This window comes from Armigeres subalbatus, chromosome 2 (genome assembly GCF_024139115.2).
Source record: "Armigeres subalbatus isolate Guangzhou_Male chromosome 2, GZ_Asu_2, whole genome shotgun sequence".
NCBI classification, from domain to species: domain Eukaryota; kingdom Metazoa; phylum Arthropoda; class Insecta; order Diptera; family Culicidae; genus Armigeres; species Armigeres subalbatus.
In genome coordinates this window covers 95,819,699-95,842,801 of record NC_085140.1, presented here as the reverse complement: position 1 = coordinate 95,842,801, position 23,103 = coordinate 95,819,699, and the positions used below count along the sequence as shown (strand labels likewise).

The window sequence follows — 23,103 nt, the reverse complement described above, 5'->3', positions numbered from 1 at the left end:
TTCGATATTAGATAGTACATAAAAGTCATGTCATGATGTTTGGATCACATGACTTTTTGGTCAATGGATACTCGAAAATCAATTGGAAACACATATTATCGAGAAATGCTGACACGAAAACCCCAATAGATGATTTCTCAGTATTATTGCGCCCTACCTGTCGAGTTTACGTTAGAATTGTTCGGATCACTAATGAGATGGCAAACAGTACACAGAATTCTGTTTTTACCCAATTTTTTCGTTCGCGCGACTCTTTTTTCTAAGAATAGCTTTGCAGCATGTTCCAAAAAATAATAAATATTCAAAGAAAAATCAGATGGGATGCAATGTATACGGAAATATAGATAGTTGATGTTGACGCTCATCTGAGAAAATTCAAATCGTGTAAAAACAGAATTGTGTGTATGTCAATATTTGGTTACAATAAATATGCTAAAATTTTAAATTCTAGTAATCTTGGACATCTACGTTACCATCTGCATTAGAATAGTTCACTTGAGATCCCGACGTTCGGGTGCACTCGATCATATGCTGCAGTTTCAATGCCCTAGATGGGAAGGCAATGTCACACTTGCGGCATTGTTCCAGTCGCTTTCGAGCTCCTCTTAACTGTCCTAGTAACATTCCCGGGACGGGTTTAACCCGATCATTGGTTTTCAGACCATGTTTCACCAGCATGTGCCGATTGTACTGCGCGTGATTGCGCAGATCCTTGTTACAGCACAAGTAGTCATCTCTGTACGTAATGCACAGGTGATTGTCGAAATCTTCCTGGCTGGCATAAAGCGTCAAACACAGTCTACACTCCATAGGTTTGGGGTTTTCATGCCGCTGCTTGTGGAGATCCAGTCTCTCTTGGCTGTCATACGTGACCACACATATGTCGCATATAAAATTGCATTGAATCTACAATTACAAAAAAAAAATGGAACATCATAATCTGAAATCTATTAACATTGTGTACATTAGTACATTGTGAACCCGCTCAATGTGATCCCGTAACGCAATTTTTTGATCGTATGTTTTTTCGCAATATTCGCAAAGATGTCGAATCGCTAAATGTACGCGAGTACGATGATTTCGAAGCGCATTGGTAGTGTTGAAACGTGCTGGACACTGTTCACATGGATATTTGCGTTCGTTGTCGTGACCCTCCATGTGACGCTTCAGACGACTTGCACTATAAAATAAACCAAATAAGTTAGGATTAACGAAGCATACGCAATAATAAGACAGGATGGACCATCTTGACATATACACAAATAGGAACCTACGTTCTGAACGAAACACCACAAACTTCGCATCGCATTTTTAGAATGTTGTTGGTGTGAATGAGCATATGCGCCTTCAGTGAAAGTTTCGTCTGAGTAGTGTAGTCACAGTACTCGCAAGTGTATTTCCGATCGTCCTCGTGCCGCTCCATATGCGCCTTCAGGGAATATGAATTCTTCAGCGACAATCCGCATATTTCACACACCACTTGGTTTTCCGGGTGCGTAAAACTGTGCGAACGCATCTCTTCGTAAGTTTTAAAAACCTGATCGCAACTGGCACACGGGTAAGCTCTGTTTTCGCGTTTCTCATGTACGCCCTTGTGTCGATCGATGGCCAGGCGGTATTTGGTTGTAAATTTGCATTTGTCGCAGGACCATGGCACCTTGAGGAAAGTTCCATCTGGATGAATCCTCGGACGACCACGGCGTCTGGGACCCTCGCTTGATACAGACGTAGAAGCGGATTTCTTTTTAGGTTTAGACTTTTTTCTCCGTCGAAGCGGTTTATCATCCTCACTGGATGATTCATTATCTTCTCGTTTCGGAGAAGATTGCTCACACAGAGCTATTTCTGGTTTCATATCCATGTCACTATCATCGGGACCGTCATAATCGGGATCATCATGTGTGTCATCTTGCCGGTCAAGATGATATTCGTTTTCCTCCTTGACTGTTATTTCGCATTTTGCCATACTGTACGACTCAAAGTCCTGTAGAATGTCTTCAATCTGAGGCTCAGGCTTACTACACAAAGAGAGATCCTTGAATAGAACATCCAGTTCATCTTTGCTGTCGCGGAATAAATTTGTGAGTGGTTCAGAGTCCGACCGCTTTAGATCAACCAAAGCTTCCATAAATCGTAACGTTAGGAACAGTCGGCTCCGGTACATAGCAAAATCTGTCAGCTGATTGAGGCAAACTTCACACACAAGATTAGGAAGCTCCTGAACCTTATCCTGGTAAAGAATCATTGATTAGGTAAAACGAAGCTCAGAACTTAACAATTCTTACCTCTGATGGTCCGAATGTAATTTCATCTAAAAATTGTCCAATACGCATACGAATTCTTTCGAAGTTACCTCCGATGGAATACATTCGACTCGATTCCGGTTTCAAACACAGTCGACACACTTTGGGAAAATGTTCCAAATTAAACACTGTCATGGTTAAGCACTATTTCGCGTTTCCTTGTAAAGCAATATTCTTATTTGACAAAATACTTAGTACAAATACAAATTGTTTTAATTACAAGATAGAGCTGAAATTGCGAATAAAATCCTGAAATTTGAAAACTTATTTTACAGGAATAATTTACAAACAAACATAAACAAATATTGACAGCATTTCTGACAAAATACTTTTTCATGGTGGCTGCGTACTACGACCCTAGAAAAAAAAATCATGTTCTATCACACCAAAAACTATAAGGTAAGATAACCCTTATAGTCTATTTAGATTAGGGGCTGTAAAATTAAGTCATTAAGTTCTCCCAAAATCAGCATCACGAAAAACAATAGCACTAAATGTCAACGAAGCACGTTTTGACAGATAGGTACCCAACATGTTTGGTAACGATAACAAAGGGAACCGCAGCGATAATCGTCCTCTATAGGCATTTTCACGAGACGTTTAAAATCAGCTGATTTTACTTTCAATTGACAATTCTTCCACCGACAAACCGACGGGCCTTCCCATATACAATTCTTCAAATTTCTTGGCAATTACTCTCCTTTCATTACCTAGCTCCATCTGTGCGATGGTTTACACAACATCTCTCACAAATGTGCGGGCAAATTTGGTCATGCACTCTTGTATTTATTTCATCAGCTCCTGTAGCAATGTGCTCAACATTTCGAGTGCTGCTGACTGTAGCAGGCCATCGTCGGATGCACGTGAAACACTTGGACATAGAGTTGACGTATTTGTTCGGGAAGCTGGACGAGGTGGTGTATATGCGTCAGCCGCCGGGATTCGTTTCACCCAACACTGATTATTATATTTTATATCAAGTATTACAGCTAGTAGTTTTACCTTGTTGCTCAATTTAAACTGATATTCCAATGTTCTCGAACCAAAAAGGGCAGTCATCAGTTGAATTATTTTAATTAGGATATAAAGACTTATTGATGTTTATTTTAAATTAAATGACATGTCGAAAAATTAATTACGCGCAAATGACAAAATAATCGTGTTCATGCTCCTTCTAAAATTGTATGTATATGATCAGCTTTCGCTAGTTGGGCTAAGCATTGATGTTCATGAAGCACGTGCTTCAATTGAATAAGCACGTAACTAACACAGTAATGCATTTTTGTAAGTTGCACAAAACACACTTTTTATAGCAGGCCCGGAGAGTTATATAGCAATCGACCCAGACGATTTTTTTTTCACATGTTCGATTACCAATGAAAGTTCAGAGCTGCCAAGTTTTAAGTTTGCCGGCGCCAAATTAGATCGTAGCCTGAAGTGTGAAGCTCAACTGTAGTCATAGAACAATGACTGTCATACTTGTCTCTATAAATTGTTGATTGCATTCAAATAAAATTTGCCTCCTAACAAAGTGATGTTTTCCCATTTTTTTCAATTTCGATAAAAACGCACATATGTGGTATCAGGCTTCCCTTTTCAGCAGTCCAATAAAAGAATCAATGTGGACATATCTTTAAACTATAAAACAAGCATTATTCCAATTATTTCTTTTGATGTACTTAACATAGATAGAAAGACACATCATCTTGGAATCAACATATCATACAAATAGGTTGTTCGTACTTACATGTTGAGATTCTTAAAGGTAATTCATTATTTAAACAATACTTGATAAGTGATAAGTTTTGTTGGGTAAGAGCACAGACTCATCGTAAATGTACACAGACAGTATTTCAATGATATCGTACTGTATAGTGTCCATACTTAGATAAATTTCGGTTTCGGCCACATGACTGTTTTGCTTTTCTGTTTGAAACCTATGAAACTTTTTTACCTTGGAAGCACCTATAGACTAATTCTAGTGTAAACAAAATCAGAACGGTTGTGTACAAATAAAAACAAGCATAAGTAAGACGTTGTACAAAATGCCAAGTCGGATGGCAAATTCCCGAGATTTTAATTGGTCTTGTCAATAATTATGATTTTCAAATTGAACGAATCTCAAATTCATTATAGAATGTAAGCGCAATTATGACTCAAAATCTTACGACGCTTTTAAGAAATCTAAATTTTAATTTGATACCCAATAAGATGTTGTTCAACGTCAATAGAAAACAACCGGAAGTGTTAATTTTTACAGCTTTTACGGCCTGGAATGATCATCCTAAAATACTTGCAAAAACATTCTGGACAAAATGGATTAAAATTTGAATGCTGCACGATGCGGAAAAAGCTCAGAACTATTATATGATTTGACAGTTTCGACCTTTTAGTCGCAAAATTGTAGCTAAATGACCATTAGCAGAACCTGCAACAGTAATTTAATGGGACACCACTGCAAGCATTGCAGGTTTGAGAATATTGAACCGATTGCATCACGTGATTGTCCGTCTGCATTAAACAGTTACATTACTGAACTTCAGGACCTGAAGCTAGATTAAAGTAGGGTCTTGAAAACTGTCAAAACGGTTCTATACTATTCCCCAGAAAACCGTTCCCCAGAAAACCATACCCCAGAATTCCATTCCCCAGAATGTACCATTCCCCAGAAAACCAATCGCCAGAATGTACCATTCCCCAGAAAACCAATCCCCAGAATGTACCGTTCCCCAGAAAACAGAATACATAGATGAAAATGATTTAATTTTCTTGTTTTCTTACAAACATCATCGCAAGACCATACAAAAATTATTTATTGTGATGAGTTGGATGTGTAAGGACCACTGTGGTAATTGTTGGAAGCTATTAGTTTCAAATACATGTGTCTTTTGGCATAATGACCAGAAGGTGTCCGCCAGAGTAAACGCGACGTGCGATGCGACGTGACGCGGCTCACGCAAAGGAATAACATATTTATCCAAATGTCAAACTGCACTGTCGTGTCACGTCGTATCACGTGGTCCGATCTATTCTGGCTTCACCACAAACAAAAAACACGCCTTGATTGAGGAAACCAATAGGGATCCACGCATTTGCCCGGAATAAGGCAATTAAGTCGATGATTCCTTCTTTTAAAGCGTGCATTTTTCCTGAATAGGGCAAATAAGTCTATTTTTTGTGCCACACACGCGTTTGTCCAAAATAAGGCACACGAATAGAAAAATGAGTAAATAATTCCTTCTTGAAAAGCACGACTTTGCCCGAAATAAGGTTAACGAATAGGGGCCCCCTTAGCCGTGCGGTAAGACGTGCGGCTACAATGAGGGTAGCTGGGTTCGATTCCCGGATTCCCGGTGGCTGGGTTCGATTCCCGGTGCCGGCTAGGCAATTTTCGGATTGGAAATTGTCTCGACTTCCCTGGGCATAAAAGTATCACCGTGCTAGCCTCATGATATACGAATGCAAAAATGGTAACCTGGCTTAGAAATCTCGCAGTTAATAACTGTGGAAGTGCCAGTGTGGGGATGTAATGCCAATAAGAAGAAGAAGAAGAAGAAGAAGAATGGATGATTCCTTCTTTTAAAATACGCATTTGCTCGGAAAAGCCAAATGAGTGTTTTTTTCCCGAGCCATTCTTTTATTCCGGTTTTTTAGTTGGCACCTGTTAGAAAATCTTTTTTTTTTTCATTGCAGGAGTCTTTTTGAAGGTATGAAAAAAATTCTGGGATATGGTGCATTCTGGGGAATGGTTTTCGGGGGAAAGTTTCATTCTGGGAAATGGTTTTCTGGGGAATGGTGCATTCTGGGGAGTGGTTTTCTGGGGAACGGTTTTCTGGGGAATGGTTTTCTGGGGTATGGTTTTCTGGGGAATGTTATAGAATCGTCAAAACGACGTTGTGCTACCAGTTCATCATATTTCCCATCTTAAAATAAAAATAGTACTCTTACCCTTGCCCTATAACAATGTACGTTCAACAAAATGAAATACTTCATCGGGAAGTAGGCTGTTGTTACCACTTAACTGTCGTCTAGTAATTAAGATGCATCGGAACATCACTTTCCGCAGGAGGAATCTCTATCTGCGGTGCCGGAACGGGTGCCGTCGATCGGTTGCACTCGATCATATGTTGCACTTTCAGTGCTTTTGTTGGGAAAGCAATGTCGCACTTGCGACACAGCTCCAGCCGCTTACGGGTTCCCCTCAAATTGCCCAAAAGCACTCCGGGAATTGGTTTCACCCGAACATTTGTTTTGAGACCATGTTTCATCAACATGTGTCGATTATATTTCGAGTGATTTCGCAAATCAATGTTGCAGCACATGTAGTCATCCTGGTAGGTGATGCACAAATGGTTCGCCAGCGCTTCCGGAGACGGATGTATCGTTAGACACACACTGCATTCTCTTGGTTTAGGATTGTCATGCCGATGTTTATGGGCATCCAATCGCTCTTGGCTGTCCAATGTGATGACACAAATGTCACATACGAATTGACATTGAATCTGAAATTTGAGGATTATTAATCGAGTCACTTGAATACAGAACTTGTTAAAATATAATACCTGATGGACTCGTTCAATGTGATCCCGCAGAATGATTCTTTGATCAAAGTTTTTGTCACAGTAGTCGCAATTGTGACGAATACCCAAATGAACGCGTTGGTAATGATTCCGGAGTGCATTTCTTGTATTAAATCGCGCTTCACACTGCTCACAAGCATGTTTCCTTTCATTGTTGTGACCCTCCATGTGACGCTTCAAATGACCTGATCTGTTAATAAAAATAAATTTGAAACTTACTGCTCAATAGTTTGTAAAGAACTTACTTTTTGAACGTAGCACCACACAATGTACAGCTTTCCTTGTTCTCAGCGGTGTGCGTCTTTATGTGCGCTCTCAAGGTAAGTTTAGTAAAGGAAGCATAGTCGCAATAGTCACAAGAGTATTTTCTCTTGTTTTCGTGCCTTTCCATGTGTATTTTCAATGCATAGCCACTCTTGAGCGATGCACCACACACTTCGCATACAATTCGGTTCTCCAGATGCGACAAGCCATGAGTTCGCATTTCTTCGTTAGTCTTGAACACCAAATCACAGGACGAACAAGGATAAGTTCGGTTCTCTCGTCTCTCGTGCACTTCCTTGTGCCGATTAACGGCTACACGGTATTTTGTTTTGAATTTACATTTATCGCATGACCATGGTTCCTGAAGATGCCTTCCTTCCGGGTGAATCCTTGGACGTCCTACTTTTTTAGGGCCATTATTTGAAGCCTTGGGACTCGACTTTGTTTTAGATATCTTTCTCCTTTTCGTAATAAGCGGTTCATTGTCGCTCGAAGAGTCATCTGATTTTATCTTTATCTTGGAAATCTTTAGCGACTTTTTACCCGACCGTGTTTCATTCTCCGATTTCTCGGATAATTCAAAATCAGAATCATCATCATCTGGCATATCGTCCGGCTCAGATTGCTCTTCCATTTTTACTTTAACCGGCATCTCGCAGTTTACAAAGTTGTACGATTCATATTCTTGTAGTATGTCCTCAATATGTGGTTCCGGTTTGGTGCAGATCGAAAGGTCTTTGAAAAGTACGTCTAGCTCCTGCTTACGTTCCCCGAAGAGAGTAGTCATCGGTGCAGAATTGGAATGTTTCAAATCAACCAAAGCTTCCATAAACCGATGGGTCAGAATTACTTTATTCCGGTAAATTGCAAAATCAGTTAGCTGCTTCAAACACGTTTCGCACACAAACTTGGGAAGCTGATTAAGTTTTTCCTAGAAACAAAAAGTATATCAGTTTTTTTTGCTACATTTTGACAAAACGGGACTGATTGCGATTTGGGCGTAACTTATTTTGTAAACAAACATTTATTTATCGATTCCGTAGAATGTAATCGGAATGCAATTCTCCAATTCTGATTCCCTTATCTGATAAAGGAAAGCTTATTCTGTCGGATACGTACCATAAGTTTGCCTTACAATGTTTGTTTACAAAATAAGTTAGGCCCAAATAGCAAATCAGTCCCGAAAAGCCCATAGGAAAATTCAACTGCAGTTGCGCAGTTAGCATATATACATATACATATTTACTAAACGAACATTAAGCATTTTTCTAAACCAACATTTGAAAAGGGCGTAACAGCCAAAATTTATTCCTTCTGATTCTTTGTCCACATAAATAACTACATATGCAGACGAAGAATCAGAAGGAATAAAATTTGGCTGTTACGCCCTTTTCAAATGTTGGTCTAGATTTGTCCCATATGAATAGGAAACCCAGCAAAGATGGGACAGATATGCGATTCACGGCAGTAATAATGATAATATATTCAGGCAGAAATGAATTCCATTTGAAATCATTCGATTTTGTACAGCATAGTGAGGGGTCTCCAATAGCCTTGCGAGCAAAGGCGTAGGATTGCCAATCCGGAGATGGCGTGTTTGATTCTCGGTCCGGTCTAGGATGTTTTCGGGTTGGAAACTTTCTCGACACCCTGGGCATAGTGTATCCATTGTACTTGCCACACAAGATACATACTCATGCAATGGTGGGCATAGAAAGCTTTCAACTAATAACTGTGGAAATGCTAATAGATTACTAAGTTGAAAAGCAGGCCAAGTTCCAGTAGGAATGTAGAGCAATTGAAGAAGAAGAAGAAGTGAGGACATTTTTATTGTTGCAGTTCCAATGTATGGTATATAGTAGCTCATTAAATATGTCTTTAAATTTGTGTTCAATTCAATAATTAAAAACAAAAGCGTAGATGTCAGATCAATAGTGTTCGATTAACGAAATATAAATTACATGAACTATTTTAAATAAAAATTCTGCCGAAAGCGCACTCTCTAGCGTGATATATCGCTTCCCATTTTACCAATTGCAGTTTACAAGTCTTTTTCTTCGCTTACAACACATTCCCAAAAGAGATATTGCCGTTTCGGCGCCTTCCTTAGTCTTGCGATAAGATGCGCGGCTACAAAGTAAGGTAAGACCATGCTGAAAATGTTTGGGTTTGATTACCGGTCCGGTATCGGAAATTTTCTCGACTTTCCTGCGCCATCGTGCATGTCTCATCTCATCATATACGAATGCAAAAATGGTAACTTGATAATAGAAACCTTGAAGTTGATGACTGTGGAAATGCTCTTTCTAATGTATACATAGGACAAAATAAAAGCTTATCTTTTATATTTAAAAAAGAAATCGACCTAGGGTTGAAAGTCTCCTAATAGACAATAAAAACAAATCGGCTGTGAAAAATCTCTTTTGCATATTTCGCCCTTATTCCTGCAATGGCTGAGTTCAATGCTCGCTGTGTACTGCATTTAAAATCTATTCGACTTGATTTGAACACTTAAAATTAGGTAGTACTCACATCTGTATGATGTCGGAGATTTCTTAAATCTAAATCCCACTAAATTAATTAAATTTTAATGCATGAAATGCCCCTACCTCGGATAATTCGTACGTAACTTCTGCCACGAATGTTTCGATCTGCATTTGGACCGCTTCCATGTTATCCTTCACCGAGTGTAATTTTTCCGAGTCTGACTTTAAGCACAAACGACACACGTTGGGGAAATGTTCCAAATTGAACACAGTCATGGTTTGAAGTCGGTTTTCCCTCAAAAATTGGCGAAATCACTAAAAAATATCGGCGGACTGTAATGATTTACAGAAAATTATAGAAAACTGTTTACTAATAAACATTGGCTGCGTGCTCACAGCATCGCTTGATGACAAAAGACGTGCACGCTATTCTGATTCAACTCAAGTTTTTGAATCGCTCAGAAATAATTCGCGAAGTCGAAGCAAAATTCTTCACACAAACAATGACAGTTCTTTATGGGTTTTTACAGTAGAGCAACAGAGAGGACGATATGGCGGCCAGTTTCACTTAAATTCTGACAGATAGCAATGGGGTTTCCCATAGGAGAGCAGAGCAGAATTTGCTTCGACTTCGCGAATGACAAAATGGTCAGTTCAGATTATGTACGTCTCAAATATGTAGTCCAGAACTGAAGGGGCAATAATGGATTACCCGGCGTTGCGTTGCGAGCCAAATGATGCGGAGATGACGTCCTTTTGGAAAGTTACACGAGAGATGCTGTCAGTTTTGTTTACAAACTGAACGCCATGGCGTCTAAAAACAGTGGTTCATCGTAAAAGTTCTTCATGGAATAAATCGGTTTTAATTGTTATTAACTAATTGTTTATTGAAGAAAATTGTACTAACTTACCGTTCAAACATGACTGTATTCAATTTGGAACATTTTCCTAATGTGTGTCGGCTGTGTTTGAAGCCGGCTTTAAGTGGATTTCAATCAATCGATCAGCAGTTTAGAACGATTCAGATGCAAATTAAATCCTTCCTGGACGATGTTACGTACCGGTTATCTGAGGTAAGGAACTAACTTAATGTTAACTAACGAGGATTGAGTTTCTATTAGAAAATCTGTTCATAAAAACAGCAGTGCACTATGCGCAAATGCAAGTCGAAAATGGCCAAAATATAGTTTAAGAAACATTAATTTACTTGACGCTTGATTTATTTTTATAACAATATTGATCGATAAAATTGAAATTAACAATATTTTTTGCCTTTCTCGTACATATTTCGGCACCAACATTTCAAGGGCGAATCTGGTTTCGTAAACAAGAGCTCCCCACGTCACTGGAGGTCTAATTTAGAGCCCACCTTCGCAATCCAACACCACTGATGGAAGCAGCGAATCCTCTTTTGACGTATAATGTAAAAGCCAATAGCTCAGCGGTTTTGAACGGATTCTGGAGATTTTGGTATGAATCGATCAGTAAATTCTCTAAGATTTCAATCAAGAATTGATTCAACGCATTTCACTTGTCGAGTCAAGTACGAGACACTGAATACTTACTGTTGAGGTCGAAATACGTATCTGTCAAGGTACAATTAAGTGGTGGAATTCAATGGGATTGTACAAACTCGTCTTATGACAAGTGAAGTCATTCCGCTAAAAAGCTCAAAATAATTTTCTTAACAAAATGGCATTTCACTGTTGAAAAATTCGGTTTCGTTGGGTAGTGCTGAAATTTTACTTTTTCAGTAAATTGCCTACATTTCGGCTATTAGGTAATCCGGCATGAATCTGCACAAAAAGCTGTAAACCTCGGCAGCGGACAAAAATTATAAGTTCCCTTCTCCAAAATGGCCTGAATTATTGAAATAGGTTGAAAATTAATTGTAAACGTTATGAAAATGTCAATATCTGGGTACACAGGTACCTTTTCTGCCATTCACGTCTGTTTTCTGTTGACCACATTAGGGTTAAATTTGTTTTGAAATGTGTTTAAATGCTTTTGCCTATCAGTCTACATGACTGCGCAAAGTATGGTGCGTGCACGGTACTAATATAATAGCACCCTTCCAAATCTGGTAGTTAACCTCGATCGGTTCAAATTTGCTTGATTTACATGAATCGGGAAGGGCTTACAATTTAGGGCTCGGCTCATCTTTCTAAGATGGCATGACATTCGTATCTTACCTGACAAAAGGACTGTATTCTGGCAGGTCCTACGCGTTGCAATGCTGGGTGTAATAGCGTGATTGCTTTTATAACACACTAGTTTGGTTCGCGCAGCGACTGAGCTTATTTATGGGTTCTGTACACCTTCGGTGGTGCAAAGGGCCGACTTGAAAGATCTCCATCCTGACCGATGTCCAGCTATCACTTTAACCTGTTGCCAGGTTGGATTTCGGTCGACTTCTTTTATTTCTTTATTGAGGCTTCGCCGCCATGATCCTCTGGGTCTGCCTCTACTGAGATGTCCCGCTGGGGTTCCAGTCTAATGCTTGTTAACAGATTTCGTTTCCGCCCCTACGTAGAGTGTGGCCGACCCAGCCCCACTTCCGATTCTGAATTTCTGTCGCTATCGGCCTCTGGTGACAACGACGATGGAGCTCGTTGTTTGAGATCCAGTTGTGAGGCCACCAGGCCCGAATTATATACCGCAGGCATCTGTTGTTGAACAGCTGCAGCCGTTGAGTGTTCTCCACTGATATACACCATGTTTCGCGAGCGTATAACAGCACAGATTTCACGTTAGGACGTTTTCACCGCTGCTCTATTTTTTTGGTCTAATTTTATGACAGTTTCAAAAATATAGACCATCAAAAATAAACCAAATATTTGCCATTTTCACCGGTGTTGTTTTAAAATGAATGTTTTTGTTCTCATGCTTCCGAGAAACAAAAAAAAAACAAAAAACCACAACCAAGGCGAAGCAACATATATTGAATAGACCGCTGGGAATTTCTCTTGAAGTTCAGTCGGGAATTCCTTCAGGTTTCTCATGGAGTTCCACCGAGAATTCCTCCTTAAGTTGCTTTGATAATTCCTCCAGAAGTTACTCCAGGAAATCTTCCTAGAAGTACTCCGGGAATTCCTCCTGAAATTCCACCGGGGATTCTTCTAGGAAATCCTCCGGGAATTACTCCTGGAGTTGGTCTAAGAATTCTTCCCGGAGCTCTTCCTTCAGTTACTTCAAAAATTCATCTGGAAATTTCTCCTGGAGTTTGATCAGGTATCTCCAGGAGTTCCTCCGGGAATATCTCTTGAAGGTAATCCGGGAATTTTACCTGGAGTTAATCTTGGCGTTCCTCCGGAAACTCCTCCGGGAATTCCTCTAAGAGTTTCTCCGGAAATCCCACTTGGAGCTCCTTCGTGAATTCCTTCTGGAGTTTTTCCGGGAATCCCTCGTGGAGATAATCCGGGAATTTTTCGTGGAGTTTCTCCGGGAATTGTTCTTGGAATTCCTCCGGGCAATTCTCCTGAAGTTCTCACGGGATTTCCTTCTTCAGTTACTCCAATTCCTCAAATTTCTCTGGAAATTTCTCCTGGAGTTTGTTCAGGTTTCTTCTGAAGTTCTTTCGGGAATATCTCTTGACGGTAATCCGGGAATTTGACCTGGAGTTAATCTTGGCGTTCCTCTGGGAATCCCTCCTGGAGTTACTCCGAAAACTCCTCCTGGAGTTCCTCCGGGAATTCCTCTAAGAGTTTCTTATGGAGCTCGTTCAGGTCAAAAAAACTTCAAGAGGAACATTTGGATGAACTGCTGGAAGCATTCTAGAAGGAACGCCAAGGGAAATTCCTACAGGAACTCCAGGAGAAATTTCTGTAGGAACTCTAGGAGGAATTTCTGTAGGAACTCCAAGAGGAATTCCTGTAGGAACTTCAGGAAGAATTCCTGTAAGAACTCCAGGAAGAATTCCTGAAGGAACTCCAAGAGGAATTCCTCCAGTGAAAACATTTCTCGCTTAACTTTTCAAAAGGTCCTAAGTAACATGTTTTTCATGAATTAATTTGAGTATTGCAATCAAAAGCTTTCATGTTGTTCTGTTGATTGCGCTATTCAAATTAATTCATGAAAAAAATGTTACTTAGGACCTTTTTAAAAGTTAAGCGAGATTTCACTAAAAAAGAGCTAAGTAACTTTTCTCTTGAAGGAACTCCAGGAGGAATTCCTTAAGGAACTCCAGGAGGAGTTCCTGAAGAACTCTGAGATCAATTCTTGGAGTAACCCTATGAGTAATTCAAGGAAGAACTCCAGCAGCAATTTCTGGCTGAACTCAAAGGAGGAATCCCCGGAAGAACTCCAGGGAAAATTCCTGAAGGAGCTCCAGGAGGAATTCCTGAAGGAACTCCAGTAGGAATTCCTGAAGGAACTCCAGTAGGAATTCCTGAAGGAACTCCAGTAGGAATTCCTGAAGGAACTCCAGTAGGAATTCCTGAAGGAACTCTAGTAGGAATTCCTGAAGGAACTCCAGTAGGAATTCTTGAAGGAATTCCAGGAAGAATTCCTGGAACTTTCTAAAGGAACTCCAGGAGCAATTCCTGGAGAAGCTCAAATGTCCTCAACTCCAGGAAGAATTACTGTAAGAACTCCAGGAAGAATTCATGAAGAAACTCCAGGAGGAATTCATGAAGAAACTCCAGGAGGAATTCCTGAAAGTACTCCAGGAGGAAATTATAAAAAAAGTCTCGGAGAAATTCTTTAAGGAACTCAGAGAGCAACCTGGAGGAACTCAAATGAGGAATCTCCGCAAGAGCTCTAGGTAGAATTCCTGAAGGAGCTCCAGAAGGAATTCCTTAAGGAACTGCTGAAGGAATTCCTGAAGGAACTCCAGGAGTAATTCCTGAAGGAACTCCAGGAGGAATTTCCACTCCTAATTTTTCTCCAGGAGGAATTCTCGAAGGAACTCCAGGAGGAATTCATGAAGGAACTCCAGGAGGAATTCCTGAAGGAACTCCAGGAGGAAATCCTGAAAGCACTCCAGGAGGAATTTATGAAAAAACTTCCGGAGGAATTCCTCAAGGAACTTCAGGAGGAATTCCTGAAGAACTCATAGAGCAATTTCTGGAGAAGCTCAAATGAGGAATCACCGGAAGAACTCCAGGAAGAATTCCTGAAGAAACTCCAGGAGGAATTCCTGAAGCAAGCCCAGGAGGAATTCCTGAAAGTACTCCAGGAGGAATTCCTGAAAGTACTCCAGGAGGAATTCCTGAAAAAACTCCCGGAGGAATTCCTCAAGGAACTCCAGGAGGAATTTCTGAAGGAACTCAGAGAGCAGCCTGGAGGAACTCAAATGAAGAATCCCCAGAACAACTCCAGGAAGAACTCCAGAACGAATTTCTTAAGGAACTCCAGGAGGAATTCCTGAAGGAACTCCAGGAGGAATTCCTGAAGGAACTCCAGGAGGAATTCCTGAAGAAATTCTAGGATGATTTCCTGAACAACTCAGAGAGCAACCTGGAGGAACTCAAATGAGGAATCCCCGGAAGAACTCTAGGAAGAATTCCTGAAGCAACTCCAGAAGGAATTCCTTAAGGAACTGCTGAAGGAATTCCTGAAGGAACTCCAGGAGGAATTCCTGAAGGAACTCCAGGAGGAATTCCTGACGGAACTCCAAGAGGAACTCCTGAAGGAACTCTAGGAGGAATTCCTTAAGGAACTCCAGGAGGAGTTCCTGAAGAACTCTGAGCAATTTCTGGCTGAACTCAAAAGAAGAATCCCCGGAAAAACTCCAGGAAAAATTTCTGAAGGAGCTCCAGGAGGAATTCCTGAAGGAACTCCAGTAGGAATTCTTGAAGGAACTTCAGGAAGAATTCCTGGAACTTTCTAAAGGAACTCCAGGAGCAATTCCTGTAGGAACTGCAGGAAGAATTTGTGAAGGAACTTCAGGAGGAATTCCTGAAGAAATCCATTTCTAGAGGAATTCCAAGAGAAATTCCTGGAGGAATACCAAGAGAATTCCCAGAAGCTTCCCGTCGGAATCCTCTGATAATTTCCGTCAGAATTCTAACGAATTCTTGTGTGATTTCCCAAAAATCCGGAATCGCGAAAGTATTCCCGTCGGTATCCTGAAAGGTCTCCCGTCTGAATCTCAAAAGAATTTCCCTCGGAATCCTAAAGGGATTTCCGTTGGAATACCAAAAGGATTCCCGAAAGGGTTCCCATCGGAATCCTGAAAGGGCTCTCTTCGGAATCCCGAAAGAATTCCTGTCTGAATCCAGAAAAGATTCTCGTCGTCATCTCTAAATGTTTCCCGTCGGAATCCAAAAAGATTATTAATGGATTCCTATCGGAATCCCCAATGATAATGTATTCCCTTCCCCAAAGAAAAAGTATTCCTCCAAAGAACGCCCGTCAAAATACCCAGAAGCTCCCCGTCAGAATCCTCAAAATCTATTATCGGAATTCCCTAAAGATTAATTCCTTAAAGATTCACGTCGGAATCCCAAATGATTTCCGTAGGAATCTCGTCGCAATACCAAAAAATTTCCATCGGAATCACGGAAGTATTCTCTTCGTTAGTTTCTGGGAAATTACGCTCTCACTGTTTCATCTTTTTAAATAACGTTGTCGTTGCAAGGTATAAGATTCTGTATGTGCTCATAGTTGCTACCGGGACCTTGATTACTCGCAGTTCTTCCACCGCTTCCGGTTAATACAAAGCGATTTTTCTCGGAAGTAACGTCGGAGATTCACTCTCTTGGCACTCCAGCTCTTCGAAGCCGTAGGCGCTGGACTTTCTGTTTTCGCTACAATCGTCCGAACTGCTCCGGTTGCTACACAGTCCCGGTTCGAACACTTCCAGCAACGACACTCGCGAATTGTCTTCGGATCCGCGGGAATTCCGGATCTCTACCGCGAAATCCTTCTCCTTGTGCCGGCATACCGCTGGATTTGACGTTTAAAAAGCTTCATAATCAAAACAAACAACATTCTTCTTTGTATTATTTTTGTTTTGAAAAATTTGGAGCGCAGGCTGAATTCTGGTCCAAATGAGAACAAAATTGAAACATAAGTGTATGACAGATTCATTTATTTGAAACGAAACTGTTCGAAAAACAGATTTGGACCGCCCCGATGAAAATGGGAAATTTAGATTTGGTCTATTCTACTGTCAAAATTTGGAATAGAACGCGACCAGTGAAAACGTCCTTAGAGTTGAAAAATTGTATTTTGGTGCGTTCACTTATCTGCCTGTTTTTCCAGATATTTCTTAAACTCGCAAAGGCAGCCCGTGCTTTCTTGGTCCGTGCGCCTATGTCAATCTTGGTACCGCCGTCTGACGCCATTTGGCTACCGAGATATTGGAAGCTTTCAACATTCTCCACTGTTTGCACGGGTACTGTGAAACTGGAAGGAGTCACCGTGTTTACATCCAACGATTTGGTTTTGTTGACGTTGATGACTAAACCTGCCGAAAAGGAGCGCTCGGCAAGGTCGTTGAGCTTACTATGCATATCAGAGAGCCGTTGAGCGAGGAATGCAACGTCATCAGCCAATTCTAAGTCGTTTAGGTGCTCCATGGTTATAGGCTGCCATAGCAGCCCGCGGTTCGGTTCACGGTCAATCGCATCTACCAGAATCTCGTCGATTGCGCCAGCTACGACCCGTATAGGGTAGGAAAGACCCCATTGTGCAGCACTCTACACGAAAAGACCTCGTACTGTGCCTCTCAGGAACCCCCTTGCGTCTTAGGGCGCCCCACATATCCTTGTGATTGAGACGATCGAAAGCTTTTTCGTAGTCAATGAATACCAAGTAAAGGGACTCTTGGAATTCGTTGACCTGCTCCAGAATGATACGAAGCGTGATAATATGGTCCACACAGGATCTTCCGGCACGGAATCCGGAGAGTCGAATACAGTCAGGTCAACCTTTTTGGGAACCTTCACTAAGATATTACGAATTAAACGATGCAGTAGTTGAGCGGATGTCATGGGGTCAGCTTTGAGCATCTCGGCTGATATGCGATCGACCCCTGGGGCATTATTAGATTTCATGTTTTGTATAGTTTTTTGAATTTCTAGCATTGATGGAGTTTCGGTCAATGTTTTATACGTCGGATCGTAGGCAGATCATGCCGAGGTGGTGGTAGCCTGGCAGGCACTTGAAAAATTTGTTCGAAGAGCTCGAACCAGCGTTTCAGCTGGTCAGTTGCGTCGGTCAATAATTGACCATTCGCGTCTTTCCCAGGCATCGTTGCATTCATCTTCTCCCCGCTTAAGGCAGCCTCAAACCTCGGGAATTCGGTCCGTGGATTTTTTCCCCATGCATTTTTACATATGCGATGTTTTCGGGATTTGGGCACGGAAAATCAAAATCCCGGCCCCATTTAAAATGCACGGGGACCAAAATCCGGCGGAAAATTTTCCCGAGGTTTAAGGTGGCCTTTAAGCGTCGTGAGATATCGTAGAGGAGGTGAATGTACCCGGTTGCTGCGGCTCTCTCTCCTTCGTCGGCCAGAGAGTTCGACCACGCTTGCTTGACCCGTCGACATGAGCGTTTTACTTCCTTCTCCAGAGCCGAGTATTGTTGACGGGGTAAGATTTTGGCTCCTCTGGTTTTTGATCACTCTCACGAGGCTTTGGCTTCTCTTCGCTCCTTTATCTTCATCCAGGTCTCATCGGTGATCCATTGTTTTCTCTGTGTGCGCAGTTCGCCCAGATTATTCTCGCTGGTGACGATGGAGGCATTCTTGTTGGCGGTCCATTGGTCCTCCACGCTGCCACCGTTCCGGAAGGCACGCGTTTCCAGTTCTTCAACGAAGGACCGTTTCACCGTGGCATCTTCCAGTCGGGGCGTTTATTCCGCACATCAAGAAGGCTCCGTTTCCATTTTCGGCTGATGCAGATGTGGTCGATTTGATTTTCTGTAAAGCCGTCACGCAAGACCCACGTGACCTTGTGAACCGGTCGATGAGGGAAGAGCGATCGCCTGATCATCATGGTGTTATTACCACAGAATTTTGCGAACAGCTCTCCGAGTTCACTCATTTCTCCGAGACCATGGCGTCCCATAATGCGTTCATGGTTCGAGTTGTCGGATCCGATTTTCGCATTGAAGTCGCCTACACAGATCTTGATATCACCCTTTGGAATTCTATCTACGACGGCATTGATTTGACTGTAGAAGTTCTCTTTGTCTTGCAGATCGGCAGCATCGGTAACGATTATCCTTTCACTTATAGGTTCCCACTTCATAAGCGCAGAGTGTGCCTCGTAAACCATGGTATCATGCAGAGTATAGCAGAATTTGTCCCGACGGCATTCTATGTTCTCTAAAGTTTTGCCAACGGACTTCATTCAGTTTCAGGATCTCAAGCTTCATGCGGCGTGCATCATTGGCAAGTTGTGCCAATTTACCCTGCTAGGCTAGGGTTAATACGTTCCATGTTCCTATTCGTGTCCGTTGTTTTGCGCTATGAGTCGTCACCGTAAAATCAGTCCGTATTCTTTCATTATCGGATTCTCGAACAAATTGATGTTTCGGGAACAATAGGTTCCCAGCAGCGACTGAGCGTGTCGATTCAAAATCCGAACCTCATCTCACTCCAACCCATCCTTATTTTACCCTATGGCGTTCAAGTCGTCTTTAAGGACTCTTCTGGCATTACCCTCTCTATCATCTGCTTTGGATTAACTTGCGCTCTCATTACCCCACCAAACGCTGTAATATGAAAATCAAAATATCAAACGCTGTACTTATAAGGATATCCCTGAGTCAGGTCCACGACTCAGTAAGGACAACAGAAACACTTTTTTTCTGATTTCTGGTTTAAAGGAGAATTAAGCCTGTGTTCGGACTCGGACTGTTAGCGGACTGTATAGATAGGGTCGGAATTAATGCACATAGAAAAACGTGAAGTTCAACTTTCAATCTCACTTTCGTTTATTGTAATTAATAATTTCACTTTCTTCTTCTTAGGATCATCTACTTGCTGCTGCGTGTTGATCGGTTGGTAGTCGCGTAGAAACTGAAACCAACGTCCTGTTCGCGCTCTTTCATAGCTTGAGAGTGGTGTCGCGCTGCTCTATTTCCGCTGTCTCAAGTTAGCTGACTGTGAACGTCATCAATAATCAGTGGCGTTCCAGTTTGTCGTCGTCTGTGGGGGCAACTCTACGGTGCGGCGCCGAACATCTTCCCCCCGGTTGAGTTACCTCAACAACTGGAACTGGATCTGAGTGGTTGTCTTCGATGGGAAGGACGGATATTTTGGTTATTGGACGTCGATAAGTTGAACCATCAGCGACCACATCGACCGCTCGCACAAGTCCATCGTCGCCAGGATATACCGCCGAAATTCCCCCTTACTTCCAGTAGAGAGGAGGCTGATTCCTATCGTGGAGCAGGACTACCATATCGGTACGGATGTTTGGCATGGTTCGAAGATTCTTCTTTCGCGGCTGAAGCGTGTTAAGATAGTCTCGGCTCCAAGCACGCCAAAAGTGTTCACGTAAGAGCTGCAAGTGCTGCCATCTATCCAAACGATTGGCGTTTAGATCTTCCAGTGATGGTTCCGCCATTGCGGTAAGTGGACGGCCAATAAGGTAATGCGCTGGAGTTATAACCAACGGATCGGCGGGATCATTGGATACGACGAACAACGGGCGTGAATTCAGCACGGCTTCAATTTCGGCTAGTACTGTAGCGAACTCTTCAAATGTCAACTTGACGTTACCTACTATGCGTTTAAGATGCGTCTTGGCGGACTTAACCGCCGCTTCCCAAAGTCCTCCGAATTCAGGAGCGTCAGCTGGTATGAAATGCCACTCGATTTCTCGTGCATGACAAAACTGCTCGATACGCTGTACTGCTTGCTGGGAACGAAACTGATTGTAGAGCTCATGCATTTCGTTGTTGGCACCCTTGAAATTGGTAGCGTTGTCTGAGTGCAATTGTTGAATACACCCTCTGCGACTAATGAATCTCCTCAAACACGCCAGAAAGGCGTCGGTACTGAGCTCCGAAACTGCCTCCAAATGTACGGCCTTGGTGGCCATACAGACATAGGGGAAAGTGGGGCAAGATGGCCATACTAAGCGGTAACCCTTGTAAAATAGTGACACTACTTCAAATTCTGCTGATTTCTCCATGAAACACCTTTATGATGACCCGTCTTTACCATAAGTATCAATAAACACTGATTAATAAAGTTTCAGTATCTTATAAACTGGTTTTAAAAAGGCTGTTTTTATGATGCCTATATTTACCATATGGGGCAATATGACCACCCCCTCGGGGCAAGACGAGCCTGGACCAAAAACTATATCGAAAGTGTGCTAAATTTATTTAGAATAGGGGACACATTTCTTGCACTTCTATGGATTATGTTCAAATGATGCTTCGTTTGAAAATGTCGTATTTCATGTTGATTTCTTGACAACTGGCACTACGACAATATCAGAATTTGCCTAAAACTAATTTTTTCTGTTAAAACCATATCCTTTGTTTTAAATCATCTCTGATTCACGCAGAAACTATTTTGATCATTTTTTAAATGCATTTAAGTGTTAGGCGACTCTTAATCCTGGAGATGACCTGTTCCTATACAGTTGGCAATACCACCCCAAGCCGACGTATATCCAAAGATTTATATCCTATCAAACCTAATTACTGTGAATCTCCTCAAATTATTATTGTATATATGCTATAGTTATATAAAAGCTTCGGTAAATATCAATTTGTCCTGAAAAATGAGTAATTTAGGCTTCAATTGTTAAATTATGTAACTAGAAAATTATAAGAAAATTCGAATTTCAACTAAACCATCTTCAAATCAATATTACAAGAACAAGTGAGGTTGTCAAAGTGCATTTTTCAGTTGTATAGCCCTTTTACATTATTGTGAACCATCCCTTGTAATAATAATGTGAATATAATGCTCACTTAAGTCATAATTAACGTTGGCTGTCTTGCCCCATATGGCCATCTTACCCCACTTTCCCCTATACAGCTATGTATGCCTTAACGAGCGCGGGTCGTCGTAAACCTTGCTTAATCCAGAACGGACCGGCATAGTCCACACCGGTTACAGCAAAAGGTGGTGACGGCACAACTCTGGATGTGGGAAGGTTACCCATTAGCTGGGTCGCGTCACTTGGATTGCTTCTAAAGCATTTCACACATCGCCGAGTAATCTGTCGTATAGTTGAACGAGCATTAAGCAGCCAATATCGCTGACGCAAAGCGTTTATCAGACCTGTCTAACCGATGTGAAGTAACTCGATTTGCATTTCAAGAATCATTATCCGCACGATAGGATCCTTATCAGGCAAGATGATTGGGTGACGGCTTTCGAATGGCAGTATAGAGCGATCCAGACGACCACCCACTCGAAGTAGCCCATCATGAAATATTGGCCGGAGGTTCCCGATCCTTTTGCAAGGCTCGTTTCGTATGACACGCTGGATCTCGTCGCCTAGATGAACATGCTGGATCACCTTGAGTATAGTCTCGGTTGAATAGCGTATCTCGGGAACTGTCAAGATGCGTCCGATTCTACGGTTATTCACATTATTCTTGCGACAGTTGGTTACGAACCGTAAAACGTAGCCGACGATTCGTTGCAGTTTTCGGAAGCTACTATATTGAGTAAAGTAATTCCATACTCACAATCGTTGCAGAAACAACCGCATTCATGTCTGGTAAGTCGTCATCAGGAATGGCTTCGGGACGAAGTACCACATATTCGCCATTGGCAAGGAAATCAGGGCCTTGCCACCAGAGTCGGTTGGCTTCTAGAACCCTTGGTATTTGGCCGCGTGAAACGATGTCAGCAGGGTTGTTTTCAGAACTGATGTATTCCCAACGGAAATTGTTGGTTTCGTCTTGGATCACGGTGATACGATTTCGCACGAAAAGCTTGAGCTCGTTGAGCGGCTTCTTGATCCAGGCTAGCACTATAGTACTGTCGCACCACAGCACGATTTCTTGAAATTCCATTTTGAGCTCGGCTATCACCTTTTTCATCAAGCGCGTTAGCAAAAGTGCGCCGCATAACTCCTTTCGAGGAATTGATAAGTCGTGTAGTGGGGCCAATTTGAACTTGCTGGTCAACAGCGACATCGTCTGGAAAAATGCTTCGAATGTACACACAGGTTCCGTACGCCACGGAGGAAGCATCAGAAAATCCATGTAATTCATAGAACATAACGTTGGAGCTGATTACACATCTGGGAACTTGAACCTTGTGAAGGTACGATAATGCCTTTTGGAGTTCTTGCCATTGTTGTGCACATTGTTCGTCGACTTGATCGTCCCATCCTACCTTAATTTTCCACAGATTCTGTGCGTGTAGCTTGGCAAGGACGATGGATGGAGAGAACAAACCAAGAGGATCATAAAATTTTGCGATTTCGGCATACATTACCCGTTTGGTAATCGGCGCAATCGAAGTATATTCGATCTGGTTGGCGAGGAGTAATGTATCTGCATCTGGATCCCAAAGCAGACCCAGAACCTTTATGGTCT

At 41.9% G+C, this 23,103-nt stretch overlaps 3 protein-coding genes across 3 annotated transcripts in view; 1 reads left to right on the top strand and 2 right to left on the bottom strand.

Annotated features, from left to right (window-relative positions):
- Positions 1-380: 380 nt before the first annotated feature.
- Positions 381-2,609, bottom strand: LOC134210174 (zinc finger and BTB domain-containing protein 14-like). The gene is made up of 4 exons (XM_062686196.1): positions 2,286-2,609; positions 1,275-2,230; positions 973-1,180; positions 381-906 (listed from the first exon to the last, which is right to left on the bottom strand). The coding sequence occupies exons 1-4, from the start codon at positions 2,436-2,438 to the stop codon at positions 448-450; spliced, it is 1,776 nt and encodes a 591-aa protein (XP_062542180.1). The 5' UTR covers positions 2,439-2,609; the 3' UTR covers positions 381-447.
- A 778-nt stretch (positions 2,610-3,387) lies between these two features.
- Positions 3,388-10,014, bottom strand: LOC134210148 (zinc finger protein 62 homolog). The gene is made up of 4 exons (XM_062686172.1): positions 9,757-10,014; positions 7,129-8,078; positions 6,866-7,073; positions 3,388-6,805 (listed from the first exon to the last, which is right to left on the bottom strand). Exons 1-4 carry the CDS (start codon positions 9,907-9,909, stop codon positions 6,332-6,334), a joined length of 1,785 nt encoding a protein of 594 aa, XP_062542156.1. The 5' UTR covers positions 9,910-10,014; the 3' UTR covers positions 3,388-6,331.
- Positions 10,015-10,417: 403 nt separating this feature from the next.
- Positions 10,418-23,103, top strand: part of LOC134209090 (zinc finger protein 808-like) — a 62,153-nt gene continuing 49,467 nt past the window's right edge. The window contains exon 1 of the mRNA XM_062685068.1: positions 10,418-10,706. Coding sequence (XP_062541052.1) covers positions 10,554-10,706 — 153 coding nt within the window. The 5' untranslated portion in view covers positions 10,418-10,553. The remainder of the gene's footprint in view (positions 10,707-23,103) is intronic.